The 16,824-nt window shown below is 39.9% G+C and overlaps 1 protein-coding gene across 2 annotated transcripts in view; it reads left to right on the top strand.

Moving 5' to 3' along the window:
- The window catches only part of NBAS (NBAS subunit of NRZ tethering complex), a 1,021,307-nt gene that overhangs the window by 563,938 nt on the left and 440,545 nt on the right, over nt 1-16,824 (top strand). For both annotated transcript variants that reach the window (XM_089671087.1, XM_089671086.1), the window contains 2 exons: nt 6,019-6,095; nt 11,745-11,882. In XM_089671087.1, the coding sequence (XP_089527213.1) occupies nt 6,019-6,095; nt 11,745-11,882 (215 nt within the window). The remainder of the gene's footprint in view (nt 1-6,018; nt 6,096-11,744; nt 11,883-16,824) is intronic.

Below are 16,824 nucleotides of genomic sequence, written 5' to 3'. Positions count from 1 at the left end.
CCACAGGATATGATAGAAGTCTAAGGCTAAGTGCAGCAAACCCACAGGATATGATAGAAGTCTAAGGCTAAGCGCAGCAAACCCACAGGATATAATGGAAGTCTAAGGCTAAGTGCAGCAAACCCACAGGATATGATAGAAGTATAAGGCTAAGCGCAGCAAACCCACAGGATATAATGGAAGTCTAAGGCTAAGCGCAGCAAACCCACAGGATATAATGGAAGTCTAAGGCTAAGTGCAGCAAACCCACAGGATATGATAGAAGTATAAGGCTAAGCGCAGCAAACCCACAGGATATAATGGAAGTCTAAGGCTAAGCGCAGCAAACCCACAGGATATAATGGAAGTCTAAGGCTAAGTGCAGCAAACCCACAGGATATGATAGAAGTATAAGGCTAAGCGCAGCAAACCCACAGGATATAATGGAAGTCTAAGGCTAAGCGCAGCAAACCCACAGGGAAGCTGCAGGTGCACTGCACTGCACCTGGATGAAGGTAAACTGCAGTGCATTAGTGTGAAAGCAGCCCTATACTATTATTCCCAGTGTATTGCTTCACACTGACCTGAAGAGCTCTTCTTTTTTGCTGCTGAAAACGCTCAGGAGACCGCTAGCCAGGATAAGAGATGGAGTGCAGTTGGTATCACTCTGCATGGGACAGGAGCCAGTAATACAGAGGAGGCATCGGCTTATGTGGCTCTTGCTCCTTACTACAACTCCAACTTTACAAGTAGTTCCTCTGCATTGCACTCTCTGGGATGGCAGGTTAGCAAGCCCAAATCGTGATCTACCAGTCACCTGGCAACTATCTACTGGTATCTTTTATCCACTTTTTTTTGTATCAGCCCTGCTCTCTCCTTGTCTGCTCACCTTCTCTTTCCCTTCCTTCTTACTATGGCTTGATCTGCCCTTTCCTTCATCTACACGCTCTTTCCTCTTCATTGTCTAGTTGCTTGACTGTCACGCTGATGTAGTGATCTCAGTACTTTGGATCACAGATGTAGAACAGGTATGCAGAATAGCAGTTATGACTTTATGCTGAGTTTATTTGCTACATGCTTGTCTTCAGAAAGTGCTGGAGCTGGAGGCAATTAAATTGCCAGCATTTTCGAAAGGTCAACAATAGCAAAGTACAGTTATCCTTTAAAATGATCATTACTCACTGATAAAGGGCATACTAAGGAGGAGGCAACAAAAGCATTATAGCAGAAACCTATAAATGGGAGATGCCCCTGATAAAGAATATTCAGTATTTTGCATAATGTTGGGGTATAAAAGGTTTTTGTATAAAAATACTATATATATATATATATATATATATATATATATATATATATATATGTATACAGTAAGTAATCATCGTGTGGGACTCCTACTCCCTAGCAGGTGGTTTTATGCTTTAGAGTAAAATTGGAAAAAAAAAGGTTTTAAATAATGCCAGTTTTATTTCTTTAATGTTTTTTCATAGAGTAAAGTAAGTCAATAAACAATCTGAAAATTGTAGCATTTATGTTATCAGCATTTCCTTTCCTTTAAACTGATCTTGGATACCTCTTATCTGAACTACACAAGTCTACCCCAAGCATGCTATCTCAGTAAAGATAATTCCTGTCCTTTTGATAAGAAGCTGCTCATTTCCCACAGCTTGGCTGTCTGCTACTCATCACCCACAATTTTTTAGGACCACTTTACATTGGAAATAATAATAGGAAGATAATCAAAAATGATTATTATATAGTAATTAACCTGCGCCCAGGACAAGTGAGCAAATAATGTGTACTTAAGTTTAAAAAATGAAATGAAAAATAAAAAAGTCAAATGGCAGGCTGCTGCTTCTACAAAGGTATAACCTTCTCCTATAAACAACATACATATGAAAACGCTGCTAAAATACAATTGATAAGAAATGGCATAAACTGGATAACCATTATACATAAATTCAATAAATAAAGTCCTTGATGTGAAATATAAATGTGAAAATAATTATTAAATTGGTGCAAATAAACAATAGGTGATTCGTGCTCTGTGCTTTCCACCTCTGTGCCCACTAACTCACTAGCTATATTGGACTCTTATAATGAAACAAGAGTCATTAACACTTTGGTGGGGCATGTGGAGTCCTGCTGAGTCTTGTAGTCCTCCTAGTCCTTTGAATGATGCTTGTCATCCTCAACCATCCTGACATGGTAACATAATGTGGAGTATGTGCATGCAAAGAATGGAGGAAGGCATCCAAATAGTGTGATTCTGTTTATTAAATAGAAGTTGATACACATATATTGCACTCACATGTTTCCAGAGTAAAAATAGCATAAACGTCAGCTTGGAACGCAGTACACCGCTTGTGTGCTCCAAACACAGGTAGTGATGTCACTGTGGTCCGTACCTAATGCATTTCGCCACTCCCTCTGTTGTTTATTGGAAAAATGATTATTAATCAATTTAAGTGTTTCATTTTGCATCTTGTAACATCTGTGTGGATATCGCAAGTTTGTCAATTTGTCTTGACGGAATCTTTTACTTTATTCACAGTAGATGTCACCTTTGGAACTTGGATGTTAATGTAGGAGTAGTATAATTTAGTATTGACTGCAGTGCAATTGAGATATAGCACTTTAAGAGACTTTCTCCTATTTATTTAGCTTTTCCCACTTGCATGTTAATCAGTCTACAGACTAGGTAGTGGGATTATATTCTGCCATGCACCCTGACTGTGTGACACTAGTACCTTCCATTTAGTGCACATTCACATATATGTGGATTGGATGTGGTTTAAACCACATCCAATCCGCATGACATGTGAAATAACATTGCTTCCTATGGTGTCTGTTCACATATGTCCCCACTGGCGGTGCAGATTCAGTGGGGTTTAAATAGTCATGTCCGATTTCTGCGCAGTGCGGTCCAGTTCAAGTGTGGATTACAGGCTGTTGATTTCTATGGAAACCGTTTCTAAACCGCATATGTGTGATCAAGATAAAATTCTGAGCTTATCCTGTCCTGAACCTGACGTAAACCTGATGTGAACCTGTGAACAACTACTATGTCAATTAGCTGTCAAACCTGAGCTTCATTCCGCACCACACATGTGTGAATCAGCTCTAAATGTCAGTTTTTATGGGAGTCATAAGTTGAGATCAGTGTAAATCATAGCTATGGTGTGTTCTAGTGCACATTAGCTGAGTAATTATTGTACCATGTGAAGTCAACCATTCCTTTGTATTAACTCTGGATACCTGCATGTAACATTTCTCAGCGTTTTCAATGCTTTGGGCCATTCAAAACATACAGCATTCGGATATGCAGACTTTGACTCTCTTGGATGGGGAATAACCCACCTTTTCCCCCACCTCAAGCAACTTTGTACTGGTTCTTCAAAGTGACAGGAAAGCCTTACAGCAAATATATGCTTTGCCCATGCTGTGCAAATCAATAGGCTTCCTTTAATTTCACCCCCTCCTCAGCAGCACATACGTTTCTTTCACTGCCCTACAGCTTTGTTTGGCTACTGTCAGCAAATGAAATACCTAGTCCTTTCAGATATGGAAGAGCATGTATCTTCCTTATGAGTATGTGATAGTGCTGTGCCAGTCACCAGTTGCCAATGCTGGTGCATGGAGTGAGTCTATGGCCATTTGTAAGTTAGAACTTGAGCAACTTGTAGCTGATACAGGGTGGCTTCTCCTGCTCCTGACAGCAACAACTAATATTCAGAGGTGCCAGTAAGCTGAGGATGCTGACAAAAGGCAGGAATCCCAAAGACCTTCATTACAGCCATGCTGTTAGTGTATTTTCTTTTTCTTTTTTTCAACGGACAAGTTCTTATATCTGAAAATAATTTTGTTGTGGTGTTTATTTGTTTGATCAATATTGTGATCAATGTATTCCATAAAGAGAATTGTATATGTTAGCTTTACTGGTCAACTGTACATCAGGGAAATATCATCTCTGCCTTATTTTATTTATTCATTACAAGTACTTTTATAGCGCCTTCAGTTTATACAGTGCTTTACATATATATTAAATATTCACATCAGTTCCTGTCCTCAAGGAGATTACAATCATCATCCCTAACTCACATTTATACATATACTAGGGACAATTTAGACTGGAGTCGATTAACCTACCAGCATGTCTTTGGTTAAGAATACTTAAAGTGGTAGTAAAATCCACTTTTGAACTTGTATCTACAGGGAAGACTATAATAAGGCTTGTCAGGAGATACAGTGAATATCTCCTAAACTTGTAGAAGGTATTCACACGGGAGGAAGCAGGTGAAGTCACTGGCTGCATGTGCTCTGAAGGGACAGCATTTCCATGCCTTACCTTCAGCTCCGTGCTGGGATCGTGACTTCGCGCACATTCGATAATAACATTATCACAGCTTGTGGCCATTCATACAGCCAGAGCCCACCAACCTGGAAGACAGAGCATGTAAAGATGGAAGCCCTGTCAGCAGTGACAGCAAACCTCTAAGGTAAGTATTTCATAATGTGCTAGTATGCAATGCATACTAGCACTTTATGCGTTGCCTTGCTGGGGATCTTTTTAATTTTTATGCCCAAGTTTACAACCACTGTAACAAAGTTTAGTTAATACTATAGGAGGTCTGTTGTCTCTATTCAGACTAACCTGAAATATTAATGCATAGCAGTGAAGCTAAACCAGAAGCACAGCTTGCATGGCACTAGCAAATATGGCTACTTCTTACATATACATTGATCAGCAATAACACTATGACCACCAGGCCCAGGCTGGGACAAAAAATAGGCTCCCGGCATTTTGGACTGAAGGAGGGAAGGAAAGAAAGAGAAGAAGGAGGGAAATAAAGAAAGAAAAGGAGGGAAAGAAAGAAGAGAAGGAGAGAAGAGTAGGAGGGAAAGAAAGGAAGCAGGGAAAGAAGATCACGTCATCCATTATAGCATTTGGGCCTTGTCCTTTGCGCACAGAGATTTCTCCAGATTCTCTGAATCTTTTCATATTATGTTCTGTAGATGATGATATATTTAAATTCTTTGCAATTTTATGTTGAGGACAATTATATTGAAGTTGTTTGACAATTTTTTTGATGCAGCTTTTCACAGATTGGGGAACCTCCATCCGTCATTACTGCTGAGACACTCTGACTCTCTGACCTGTTGAAACATAACCTAATTAGTCGCAAAGTGTTCTTCCAGCTCTTCCTTGTTAATACCACTTGCTTTGTCAGCTTTTTGTTGCTCTGCCCCAACTTTGAGACATTTTGCTGCTATCATTTTCAAAATTGCCTTATTTTTGGTACATTTTCTCAGTTTAAACATTTGATATGTTTTCTATTATCTATTGTGAATAAAATATGGGTTTATGAGATTTCCAATCATTCTGTTCTGTTTTTAGGTAAATTTTACAGTGTCCCAAGTATTTTGGAATTGGGGTTATACAACCATACACATTTATAACATTGTGAAACACTGATAATAATGTTTTCATTATTCTGGATTCCCTTTAAATCAAAACATTAGCAATACTTTATTCCTTTATAATCTTACAGTACTGCCTCTAATTTAATACTTCTCCCTCCCTACTTGGTGGGTGACAGGATGTCACTGTTATTAGGAAAAATGGGGACTATCAAATCTTATGGGCTCATGTGCTGGAATTCTGCTGTCCCGGCACTTTTCTTCCTGAAACATCCTCGACTTTCTTCCAGTGGTTGGTTTTATTTTATGACCTACTGATTATCCCTGTGAAATGTGTGCAGGATCCCTTCCCACAATCTGCCGCAGCATCTGTTTTCTCGTGTTTAGCAGCAATGGGAAAATATTTTGCCTAACAATTAACGTAAGGGAGCATTTCAGTTTGATAGTCCATGATCGCTTCATGAATCATACCAACTAGCATTTTCGTTTAAATTACGCAAATCATTATGCCATGTGCCGTGTAATGAGCGCTGTAGCCTTATCACACCTTTACGTCAAATGGGTATTTTTAATCTGCTGTGTATGCAGCAGTAATGACTCTTGTTTTCTTGTCTCTTCCAGTTTTGCTCCAGCTGGCGAGCGACACTTTGCCGAACGACCTCACTCTGTCTGTTGCCTATCTGCTCGCTCTTCCACAGGTACGTTTAGTTTATGTTGTAAGGGTTATATTTTTTTGCTGCTATTGGTGATACATTGAGGTTACTGAATAAGGGCAATTTTAAGCAAGTCTTCCTATATAAATCACATTTGTTTTATCTCTGAAACCATTATCCTATGTAGCATTGTATAATGACCTATTCCTGGTACCTGTGTTGTCATAACATATGATACACAAGTAGTAGCCATCATGTTACATACGTGGATAGCCAGGAACATTAGTTTTTTGCCTCCTCCACTGCCGTTCAAGTTTCTTGCACATGTACATGTTCAGCTGTGTGGCTCTGATTTTGAGATGATGTAAGAGTAGCAATGATGCAAGGAATAAGGAGTTCAGAACAGGTCTTCTCTGTGAAAACTGCTACTCCTAAAGTGTATATATTTTATTTTTTCATTGTGGATAAATTAGAGGAGGGATGGAACCCCTGTCAGTTTGCTTTATTGCTGTCTTTTTTCTTACTTGGGAGATTCACCTTCTGTATTTGACCCAGACACAGTTGTCCCTCAGGCTGAACATATTGAGTTGCCACCAGAGCAGGAGTAGAGGTGAAAGAGAGGATATCCTTTCCACTGGAGTAATCTTCTCTCACTTCCTGTTGTGTTTTAAGACAGGAAGCAAAGTAACATTTTCCCAATGGGACACAGAGCAAAACTGACAGGGTGTTTTGCTTTGTCATTTAAGGTTACTTTGTGGTAAAGCAAGGAAGCATAAAAAACTCTGTAGTGTATTATTGTGCTTTACTAAACAAATGCTATACATACTACCTACTTACAATTTTAGGAATAGTATACACAACATACAGAGTATCAAAAAATGTGCATACAGTATACACATGCACAGGCTATCTATCCATCCTAGCAAATGAGCATGGGCAATGTATGCAGTAGGAATAGGGGTATGGTACACTAAACAGTTACTTAAAGTGGTTATAAAGGTGGAAGGTTTTTTACCTTCAAGCATTCTGTGCATGAAGTTAAAAAAATTTTTGTGTGCTGTTCCCCCCACAGCCCCTCCTAATACTCTCCCGAACCCCTTGATCCTGTGATGTGCATGGGAGCCTTGGTTGTCTCCGGGTCCCTCTCTGCTCATTGGCTGAGACACAGTAGTAGGAGTCATTGGCTCCCACTGCTGTCAATCATAGCCCGTGAGCCAATGAGGATAGAACAGGTGGCGGGGCCAAGACGTAACTCTATGTGTCTTATGGACACATAGAGTGGGGCTTGGGAGCGGGCACACACCAGTGTCCCCATATCAAGTGGCTTGCTATTTGGGGCACTGGTCAAAGGAAAAAGCCAGGAGCACTGGCGTAGGACCTGAGAAGAAGAAAATTGGGGCTGCTCTGTGCAAAACCACTCCACAGAGCAGGTATGTATGAAATGTATATTATTAAAAAAAAAACCTTATTTCTATCCAGGCACCCTACTTCTTTAAGTCCTCAAACTATTTGTGCTTTGTATTCAGATTGCTTCCTGTTGCATAAGCTGCATGAACCAGTCGAGTTCATTAGCATATGAATAGGGGAAGCCTGGCTTCTAAAAACAGCACCTGGTAACCAAAATGCATCATTCCATATATTTATGCTATACAAAAATTACTAAAATAGCCATCACAACACACATGGGGTTTTAACTATTCTTTCTCTTTATAAAACTGAATAAATACTGAAATACACTGAAATTACCTTCAACAATAAACACTTTACATGGAAGCAGCCTAGAAGTTGGAGTGACTCTTTTTTTGTTTTTCCAGTTAGGAATTTATGACACTTTCTGTATATATCGGTGTCAGGTTTTCTTTGTTTTTCCTGTGACAATGCAGACAATTGCACATCTAGGTAAAATTCAGGTCACCTATACTATGTAAGGGTTGTATTCTTTGTTTATTTTGTTTTTTTGTTTAATAGAGTGGATAGAAATAAGAATTCTTGGCAGGTTTTGTTGCTGTCTGTGCCCTTGTTAGGGAGATTCCTTTTGTCCTGTTTATTGTCATCATCTTAAAGCTGATTCACACATGTGTGGTGCGGATTGAAGCTCAGGTTTCACAGCTAATTGATACAGTAGTTGTTCAGCGGTTCACGTCAGGTTTACATCAGGTTCAGGACAGGATTGGCTCAAGATTTTATCCTGTTCACATATATGCGGTTTCCAATAGAAGTCAATAGCCTGTAATTCGTACCTGAACCGGACTGCACTGCTCAGAAATTGGACAGGACTCTTTTTCAATCCACACTGAATCCGCACCGCCAGTGCACTAGGCATATATGAACAGGCCCCAGAGGAAGCAATGTTATTTCACATGTCATGTGGATTGGATGCGGTTCAAACTGCAAGTAGAAGTAAACAAAAATCCCAAATTTTGGCTTGACATCAGAAATGGAATAGAAGGGAAATCTTCCAAATCTTCTAGCTCTGGTGACACCCCAGGATTTCCTCACTCTTCTTGTTTTTGGCTGTGACAGAAAGTGAAGGAAAATGTACTAAAACAAATGCTGTCTGCTAAAACAAGCTACACATTGACACAGTACTTAAAAACCTTTGATACTCACCTTGACTGATAAACGTTGTAGAGCTAAAGGTTCTTTCTTCAATACGGCCTTTGTGAGACATGAGACCCAGCTGTTGAATAAAGCAATACATGCAATAAACACGCATTTGGATGTGGGGAACTTTAATTACATATACCGCTGCAACTCTCAATTGAACAAAATTGAATTTCAGCTGCAGTTAACCTGACATTAAACCTTTTCTGTTTTAAATTTATCCTGGTAAATCAGCTTATACTCAAGTGTTAACCTAACGTTCTAATATTCAAAAATAATCTAGACCAGGGGTGGACTGACAACTCATGAAGCCCCCGGGCAATAGGGGATCATGGGGCCCTTGTATCCTTGCCCAAACTCAAAAAAAAGACTATGATAAAGGTACCAGGGGCATCTCATGGGGCTCCCTACTGACCCCGGGCAGTGCCCAAGTTTCCAAATGGTCAGTCCCCCCCTGGTCTGGACCCTAACGCACTTCGTCAAGCGCTGCTGATGACTTTGTACTCCCCTTCCTTAAAAAATGGAAAACCCTGAACTGGTACAAACCTTTACACAAGGACAAGGATTATGTCAGCACCTGTGGTAGTGAGCTCTTATTGATCCTCATCTTGGGGTTCCCCAGGGCACAGAGTGGGGATGGACTTGCAGCAAGCTGGGACCAGGTCGCGGCCCCTAGGTACGCCCAGCTGAGGTAGAGGAGACCGCTCGCGGGAGCAGAGTATGAAGGGAGGAGACAAACGGAATCCGATAGACAAGCAAAGTCAGAGAACGAAGCCGGGGTCAGTACACGAGTAGTCAATGTAGGATTCAGACAGTAGTAACACACAGGAGCTCCGACAACCAGGAAGTTGCTCAGGCAAAGTGGGCTAGACTGAGCATGCCTTATATAGACAAGCAAACTAGGAGGCGGGCCAGCAAGTGATGGAAGGGAAGGAAATAAAACCCAGAGGATAGCAGATGACGCCCACAGGTGAGCACAGACAAACACACATGTGAAAGGAATCAGGAGCAGCAAGGAGGTAAGAATAAACACACAAGAGGCTAACTTGTGACAGATTATGTATTATTCTTTGCTCACAAGTTGTCCTATTGTTCGCATAATCAGATATACAATTATGTCCAGATAGTATATGGTACATATTTTTTATTACAAATAATATTCCCCTTGGCCTTTCCTAGGTGCTGGAGGTGCAATCAGGGAAGAGGTACCTTACATCATACATTATAGAAATGTTTACTGTCATGGCCATATATGAAAGACATCAATAGATTGACTATTAAGCTGACAGGAGTCCTCCTTGGGGACAATCCTGACACCTTTCTCCATCTCAATCCACTACCTAGGAAACTCTATAAAATTCACTACTTACTAACCTTTTAAATTCAGCGAGACCCTGCATACCACTAAAATGAAGGCAAACTTTCCCATCGTCCATTGGCCAATGGATCTCTGTGGTTATTGAGATTCATCATACGGAGGATCGGTCTCACTGCCTCATTAAAATGTAAGGAAGTGAAGTTTCGTACCATATGGTTTTACTGGAACAACTTCTAATTTACACAAAAATACTGAACTTTCCTCTCTTCCTGACTCACACAAACGCAGTCCTCCAGCTGATTGTTGGTGTTCTTTGACACATGCCTTTTCTGTCCCCTAAATGTAAGACATTGTGATGACTATTACCATCTGTTTTTATTTATTTTATCTATATTGTTTATTTTCTATCTTCTCACTTTCTTCTTCATTTCCTCTTCCTTACTGTTCTTTTAGTCCTTGCGTTCCTTCCCCCACAACACTACTTCCCACCTTTTCATGCTTTTACATGCATGGAGTACTATAGGAAAACATGTCTTTTCATATTGCACTCAACCTACTTGCTATTCCTAATACAGGAATATTTTGCAAACGGACATATCCCATTATCCAGTATGTTCTGAAACATGTAGCAGATCTATGATACATCTTTATGATATATGCTGTTTGGATATATTTCATTTGTACCTGTTCTGTACAACAACCTTTGGCTAATAGTTGTACCATGTCAATTGTGGAATCACTAAATAAAGAATTACCAGAAAAATATTAACCCTTGTACTTCCCTCTAGTAGAGGTCAAAGGGCTAACCCAGGGCTAAAGCATTGGGTTTTTGGTTATGTGACCAGCACCTGGAGCCACTTTGTGCCCAGCAAAGATAGGGATTTCCAGCCATATGTTATTCTAATTATCCATCCAAGCTAAGCTAAAATTAACCCAAAATTAAAAGGAAAACTTTTTATAGGGGCATCGAGAAATGTTAATAGTGCCTTAGCAATATCCAAAATAAAGTACATTTTCCTTGAATTCCTCTAGATGAATAATAGTGTTCATTCTTTGAGTGTGCCTAAGTACTGCTGTGCCAATAGCCCTATAACTGTATCTGCAATGTAAGAGGCTGTTCTGTCTATGAATGGTATTTCTATTAAATTTGTTAATGTCACTACTGTCCTGTTCACTGTTCTCGTTGGAGGGGAAGCTTTACCTGAGGACCTGCGTTGCAAGGATTTCTCTGCTTCTCTTTCATACTCTCTAAAAAATCTGTGCTTCCTTGACCTCTCCTGCTGCTTCTAAAATGTTCCCTCACTGATCATCAGGGAGAAAACTCTGACGTGAGGTAGAAAATGTCCTGCTCCTCTACCAATATGGTTAACTCCAGGAGTGAGTATTGGAGGAAAAGGTCAGCTGCAGAAAGCCTACAGAAAATACTGATGACTAGTCCTTTGCTCTGTGCTCGCCTTTTTGGGTTACAGTGTCCACAGTTCAGGTCCTTTTTTTTAATACAGCTTTATGTTAACACTGGACTATAGGTCCACTGGGGTGTCATGCTGAAATGTAGTGTTGTCCATTTAGTGCTAATAAATCACAATCAAATTGGTAAGCAACATAATTATTTAAAGATTATGTTATGAAGACAATAATTAGCCAAGCTCTAGTCTCTTGTAAAGCATTACACATGGCACTAATGCCACTTCAGTAGCGGAGGGTTTAAATCAAAGTCTTTCATGCTGTCTTCAGCCAAGTCAATTCTGTGCCTGTCATATTTTTTCCTCTAGGTTCTAGATGCCAACAAGTGCTTTGAAAAGCAATCACATTCAGCTCTGTCTCTCCAGCTGGCAGCTTATTACTACAGCCTGCAGATCTATGCCCATTTGGCACCATGCTTCAAGGACAAGTGCCATCCTCTCTACAGGGTAAGTTCACTGAGCTGTCTGTTTTGCCTCCATTCCACAATGCAGGTGATCTGATAAAAAGGCTTGCAGCATAAGTTATATCTAATTAAAGAGCTTATTTTTTTATTGCATCGCTGAATACGGTGTCATAATTCTTCAGATCTAGGCCTGGCAGCAAAAGATGCAAGGAATGTGTTAAAATCTTTGCTTTTCACGTTGTTTATTTCGGTTTTATGTATTCATAGTATTTCTTGAATAATGTATAAAATATAGTGATGAGGTTGATGTGCAGGATAATAATCTTTATTTTTCTTCTTTGCCCTAATAATTTTCCTGTCTGTATATGCTTAAATGTTGGTAGATCAATATAAGTCATTGTTCACATTCAGTTTTGACAGTCAGTTGGCATCTATCTATAAATCTCATATTAAAAATAGAACCCATTGTTTAAACAAATTACAAATTACTCCATTACTTATATTATTAAAGTGAACCTGTCGCCATGCTTTAAACATTCAAGTAAGTTCTTAAGGGGACCCTGTCATAAGGGCAGCAAAGTAAATGTAAGCCAATCTGTAAAAGATGATGAGGTATACTTCTCTTTCCAGTGACCTGTGTCTTAAGACCCAAATTTGGCAGATCGTTGGCTGCCTCTGGTATCAGGGTTTGTCAAATATCTGGGCTCCTGCCCTGTTCTGTGGGAGCAATTCATCCTCAAAGTTCATCACTGAAGCACTGAAGTCTGTTCTAGTCAGCTCCTTAGCAGCTTTAGCCTGCTCCCTATCCTGTCAGTGACTTGGCAGCCCTTCAGCCTCCTAATTGAAACATGGAGCAGCTGCTTCTGTGTTTTACATTAGAGATTAGAAGGCTAAAAGGTATTCAAGTCACTGCTGGGGGAGGGAGCAGTGAATGCTAAAACTACATAGAAACTGACTAGAACTATTATCTTTATTTTTATTTATTTCGGGTACTTTTTATTTATTTATTTCAGTCACTTTATATATATATATATATATATATATATATATATATATTGTACATTCACATCAGTCCCTAACTTTCAAGGGGCGTACAATCTAAGGTCCCTAACTTACATTCATACATACACATATTAGGGCCAATTTAGAAAGGAGCTAATTCATCTACCAGCATGTCTTTGGAGTGTGGAAGGGAACTGGAGTACATGGAGGAAACCCACGCAGGCACAGGGAGAACATGCAAACTCCAGGCATGTGCTGCTATGGTTGGGATACGAACCGACTCTAGTACTGCCAGGTGGAAGTGCTAACCATTTAGCCACTTTGCTGCCTCTTTTATTGCCTCTGTTATGAACTTTAAGGATTAATTGGTGCACAATGTCTGCAGGTATAGAGATATAAAGCTATCAGTGTGATTTTAAAGCTCATTTACTGCTTGTTCAGAATATGTATAAAATGTATGCCCATAGCCTGGTCTCAGATTTACTTGGTTGAGGTCATTAATTTTAGTAGAAAATGCATTAGAGAGGAAAATTGCATATGTGTGATTAGTCCCTAAATATCCATCACTTAGCCACAGGTACTCATTAAAGGAAAGCTCCATATTAAAGTGTACTTTTAGCAAAAACATTGTTTCTAGTTTTGTATAAAATGGTAGAGCGTTAGAACCCTTTTCAGGTTTTTATTGCAGTCTAGGTCCCTGCTTAGATGATTCACTATCACTGATTGTCCTGATAACCTTTGTCATTGAGATGGAAAGTGATGAGAAATGCAAAATGTTATATTTGCCACTGGAACAGGAAATAAGGGGAAATCCTAATGGGGACATGTCTGGTGACAACTAGAGGGGATTTTCTCACACTTTGAAGAGTTTTTAGCTTACTTCCTGTGTCTCTCCAACAGGACGTTAGGTGACTCCCCACTTTTAGGGCACAGCCAGATAAAAAAAATGACAGGGATTCTAACCCCTGCCTATTTTTTTGTAATAATATATACTGTACTATAAAATTATAATTTACAAAACTTTGTAAACATAAAAACATGGCATTGAATCTTTACTCACATTAGAAGTGATCACTGTTTTAGGGAAACAGTGACTTGTGTAGCAGAACATATGTACCTGTATAATTTCACTCTGCATCCCAGCCCTTTTGTGAAAAGCACAACCACCCCACTGCAGGACTGCCGGTGGTCCATACAGATACCGGGTATTGCTTTGTGGGATGCATGGCATGTCTGTGTTTCATAAATAATAGTGATGAAGCGCTATGCATAAATAACAATCAAATTATATATTTACGAAAAATACAGTGTATCTGTAATCAATAATGAACCATGACACTTAAATATAAAAGTGCAAAATAAATAAACTAAAATAATAGTAACACATGAATGTACATATAATGATAAGATAGGTGTTAAATCAAAGTGACTGGTGCTATTATTCCACACTTGAAAAAATACATATGGTGATAATGTGCAAACAATGTGCCAAGAAAAACCCCCAATCCCAAATGTGGGATTTATTGGTGGTGTACCACACAATGCACTCTCTTTGTGACTAGTGCTCAAACTACAAACTAAATATCAAACTGAATGTATAAATATATAACAATGACAAAAAATAAAGTCCAAAATATAGTGCAAACCAATATGTGCAAAATTGGTGTGCAAATGTTGTGCTTCAATATTCCACTCCAACCGTAATGCGTGCTCATGAAACACTCTAATCTATCACTATCCTTAAGTGGCTAGAGTGCCTCCTCACCTCCTTATTGCGACCCCTAGGGGCCACAACGCTTTTAACAGCAGGTGCTCTACACCATTAGGAATCATATACAACTGGCTCCAATGGCTCCACTTAACCTCCACTGACAGATCAGATTCTCCCCTCAGGTAATGGTCACCGTAGCAAAGCTCAAAGGTACATGACAGGGACAGGGCCATAGAGGAGTAAACAGAAGAGACCTCCATAGTGTAATACTATTTATTAAATAAATTACAAATAAGAACGCCAAATGGACACTCACAGTTAGGCAGGTACAAGCAAGCGGTTTCCCATGTACTATGGGTGTACTGTAGGACACTGGGTGTATAAAGATGGCGTCAACCGGAAATGCGTCACTGCGCTCTACGTGTTACTCCACGATTACCACGTGGCTTCCTCAGGGCCAATAAATCCCACATTTGGGATTGGGGGTTTTTCTTGGCACATTCATTTTAGCTCATCACTTGACCTGTTGTTTGCACATTATCACCATATGTATTTTTTCAAGTGTGGAATAATAGCACCAGTCACTTTGATTTAACACCTATCTTATCATTATATGTACATCCATGTGTTATTATTATTTTAGTTTATTTATTTTGCACTTTTATATTTAAGTGTCATGGTTCATTATTGATTACAGATACACTGTATTTCGTAAATATAGAATTTGATTGTTATTTATGCATAGCGCGTCATCACTATTATTTATGAATTGTGCAACCTTTGGTATAAGGAAAAGGTGAAAACAGCTTGCACATGCACATGTATTTATTTTATCACTTGTGGAGCGCAGGGGGAATTTACCTTTATGTCTGTGTTTCAGTTTGTGTTTTTACTGGCATCTTGGAGTACTGCAAGGAAATATGCAGAAGGCAAAGGTTTCCTGTGATACCTTCTTTGTTTCCTTTAACTTTGGTGTTTTTTAATGTTTTCTGTGCACAGATTCACATTAATCCCCACCCCCCACCCCACCTCCATGCTTTGCTTCAATAACCGCAAATTCTTAACATTAAGACCTTGATTAGTAACACACTTTGAAGCCCCAACTGCTTTAGCATGGATTTTTTTATGTGTTTTTGGATGCTTTTTATGAAGCCTTAATGAAGCTTGGCAACTGTGTGTGTTGGTTTTCTCTTTGTTTTTAGAGGAAATAATGTAAAATGGGAAGTGATGATGAGGAAGTTGCCAGCTTTGAGGTGTGGTTAGGTGTTGGTGTGGTATCTTGTTTGTTTTGTGTTTTTGTTTTTTATTTTGGTGGCTAAATAGTACCTCCCACTCAGCGGTCCTCCGGTTCAGTAATACCCCTTTTTAGTAGATACCCCACTCTGCAGTTTCCTGATCAGCTGATCAGCCTATCCCAGCACAGTAGTACCCACCCCTCATGCTCAGTTCAACATTATTCCCCACCCAAACACCCACCCCCCAGTCGGTAGTACACCACCTGCTCAGTAGTATGTACCCCATCACCCTGCTCAATACACCCCTCAACCCCCCCGCCCTTCTCCACTCAGTGGTACTCCACCAACTCAGTAATACTTTATCACCACCCTACACACACAAAATTCACCTCCTCCACTCAGTAGTACTTTCCTGCTACTCCCCCCCAGTAGTGCATTTCCCATACATTCACCCCCTGCTCAGTACACTGAACACCACAGCCTAGAAGTAAACATAAAATATAGCTAACACTGAATATGCACCCCTCATCAGCTGCAGTGCAGGTGCGGTTAGGGAGTGCTATCATAAGCCTTGTTAATACGTGTGATTGAATGCCAGTAAAACCCTGTGACTGAGTCACATTTTTACTTCCCCTCAACTGCTCCCTGTTGCTGCTGAGGCAGCGGCCGGGGGTGTACACATGCCGTGGCCACAATAGTTTGTTTTTTTTTGTGGCAGGAATTGTACCCCCTGTCATGCATTTAACTAAATGGGGCCGCACAGCAATGGGCCGACACACCACGTACAACATGCGTGGCTGAGGCACAGTTGTCTAGTAATTAGGGGGTAAAAGCAAGCAGCGAGGAGGTTATACAACACTTGCTCACCCTCTGTGTATTGATGTCAGAAAAGCAATTTGAAAGCATATCGTGCTTCAGACAGCAATGCAAGTCTAAACAACACCATAGACTTCTATTGGAGCTTTGAGATGCTGCACAGCATGATGGAAGCGACATGGGTTATAAGTTCTGTAGCAAAGCAAACTTAACAGTGTGTA

This window comes from Staurois parvus, unplaced genomic scaffold, assembly GCF_062004578.1.
Source record: "Staurois parvus isolate SC_StPar_1 unplaced genomic scaffold, SC_StPar_1.0 ptg000098l, whole genome shotgun sequence".
NCBI classification, from domain to species: domain Eukaryota; kingdom Metazoa; phylum Chordata; class Amphibia; order Anura; family Ranidae; genus Staurois; species Staurois parvus.
This window is presented reverse-complemented; position numbering and strand designations above follow the sequence as displayed.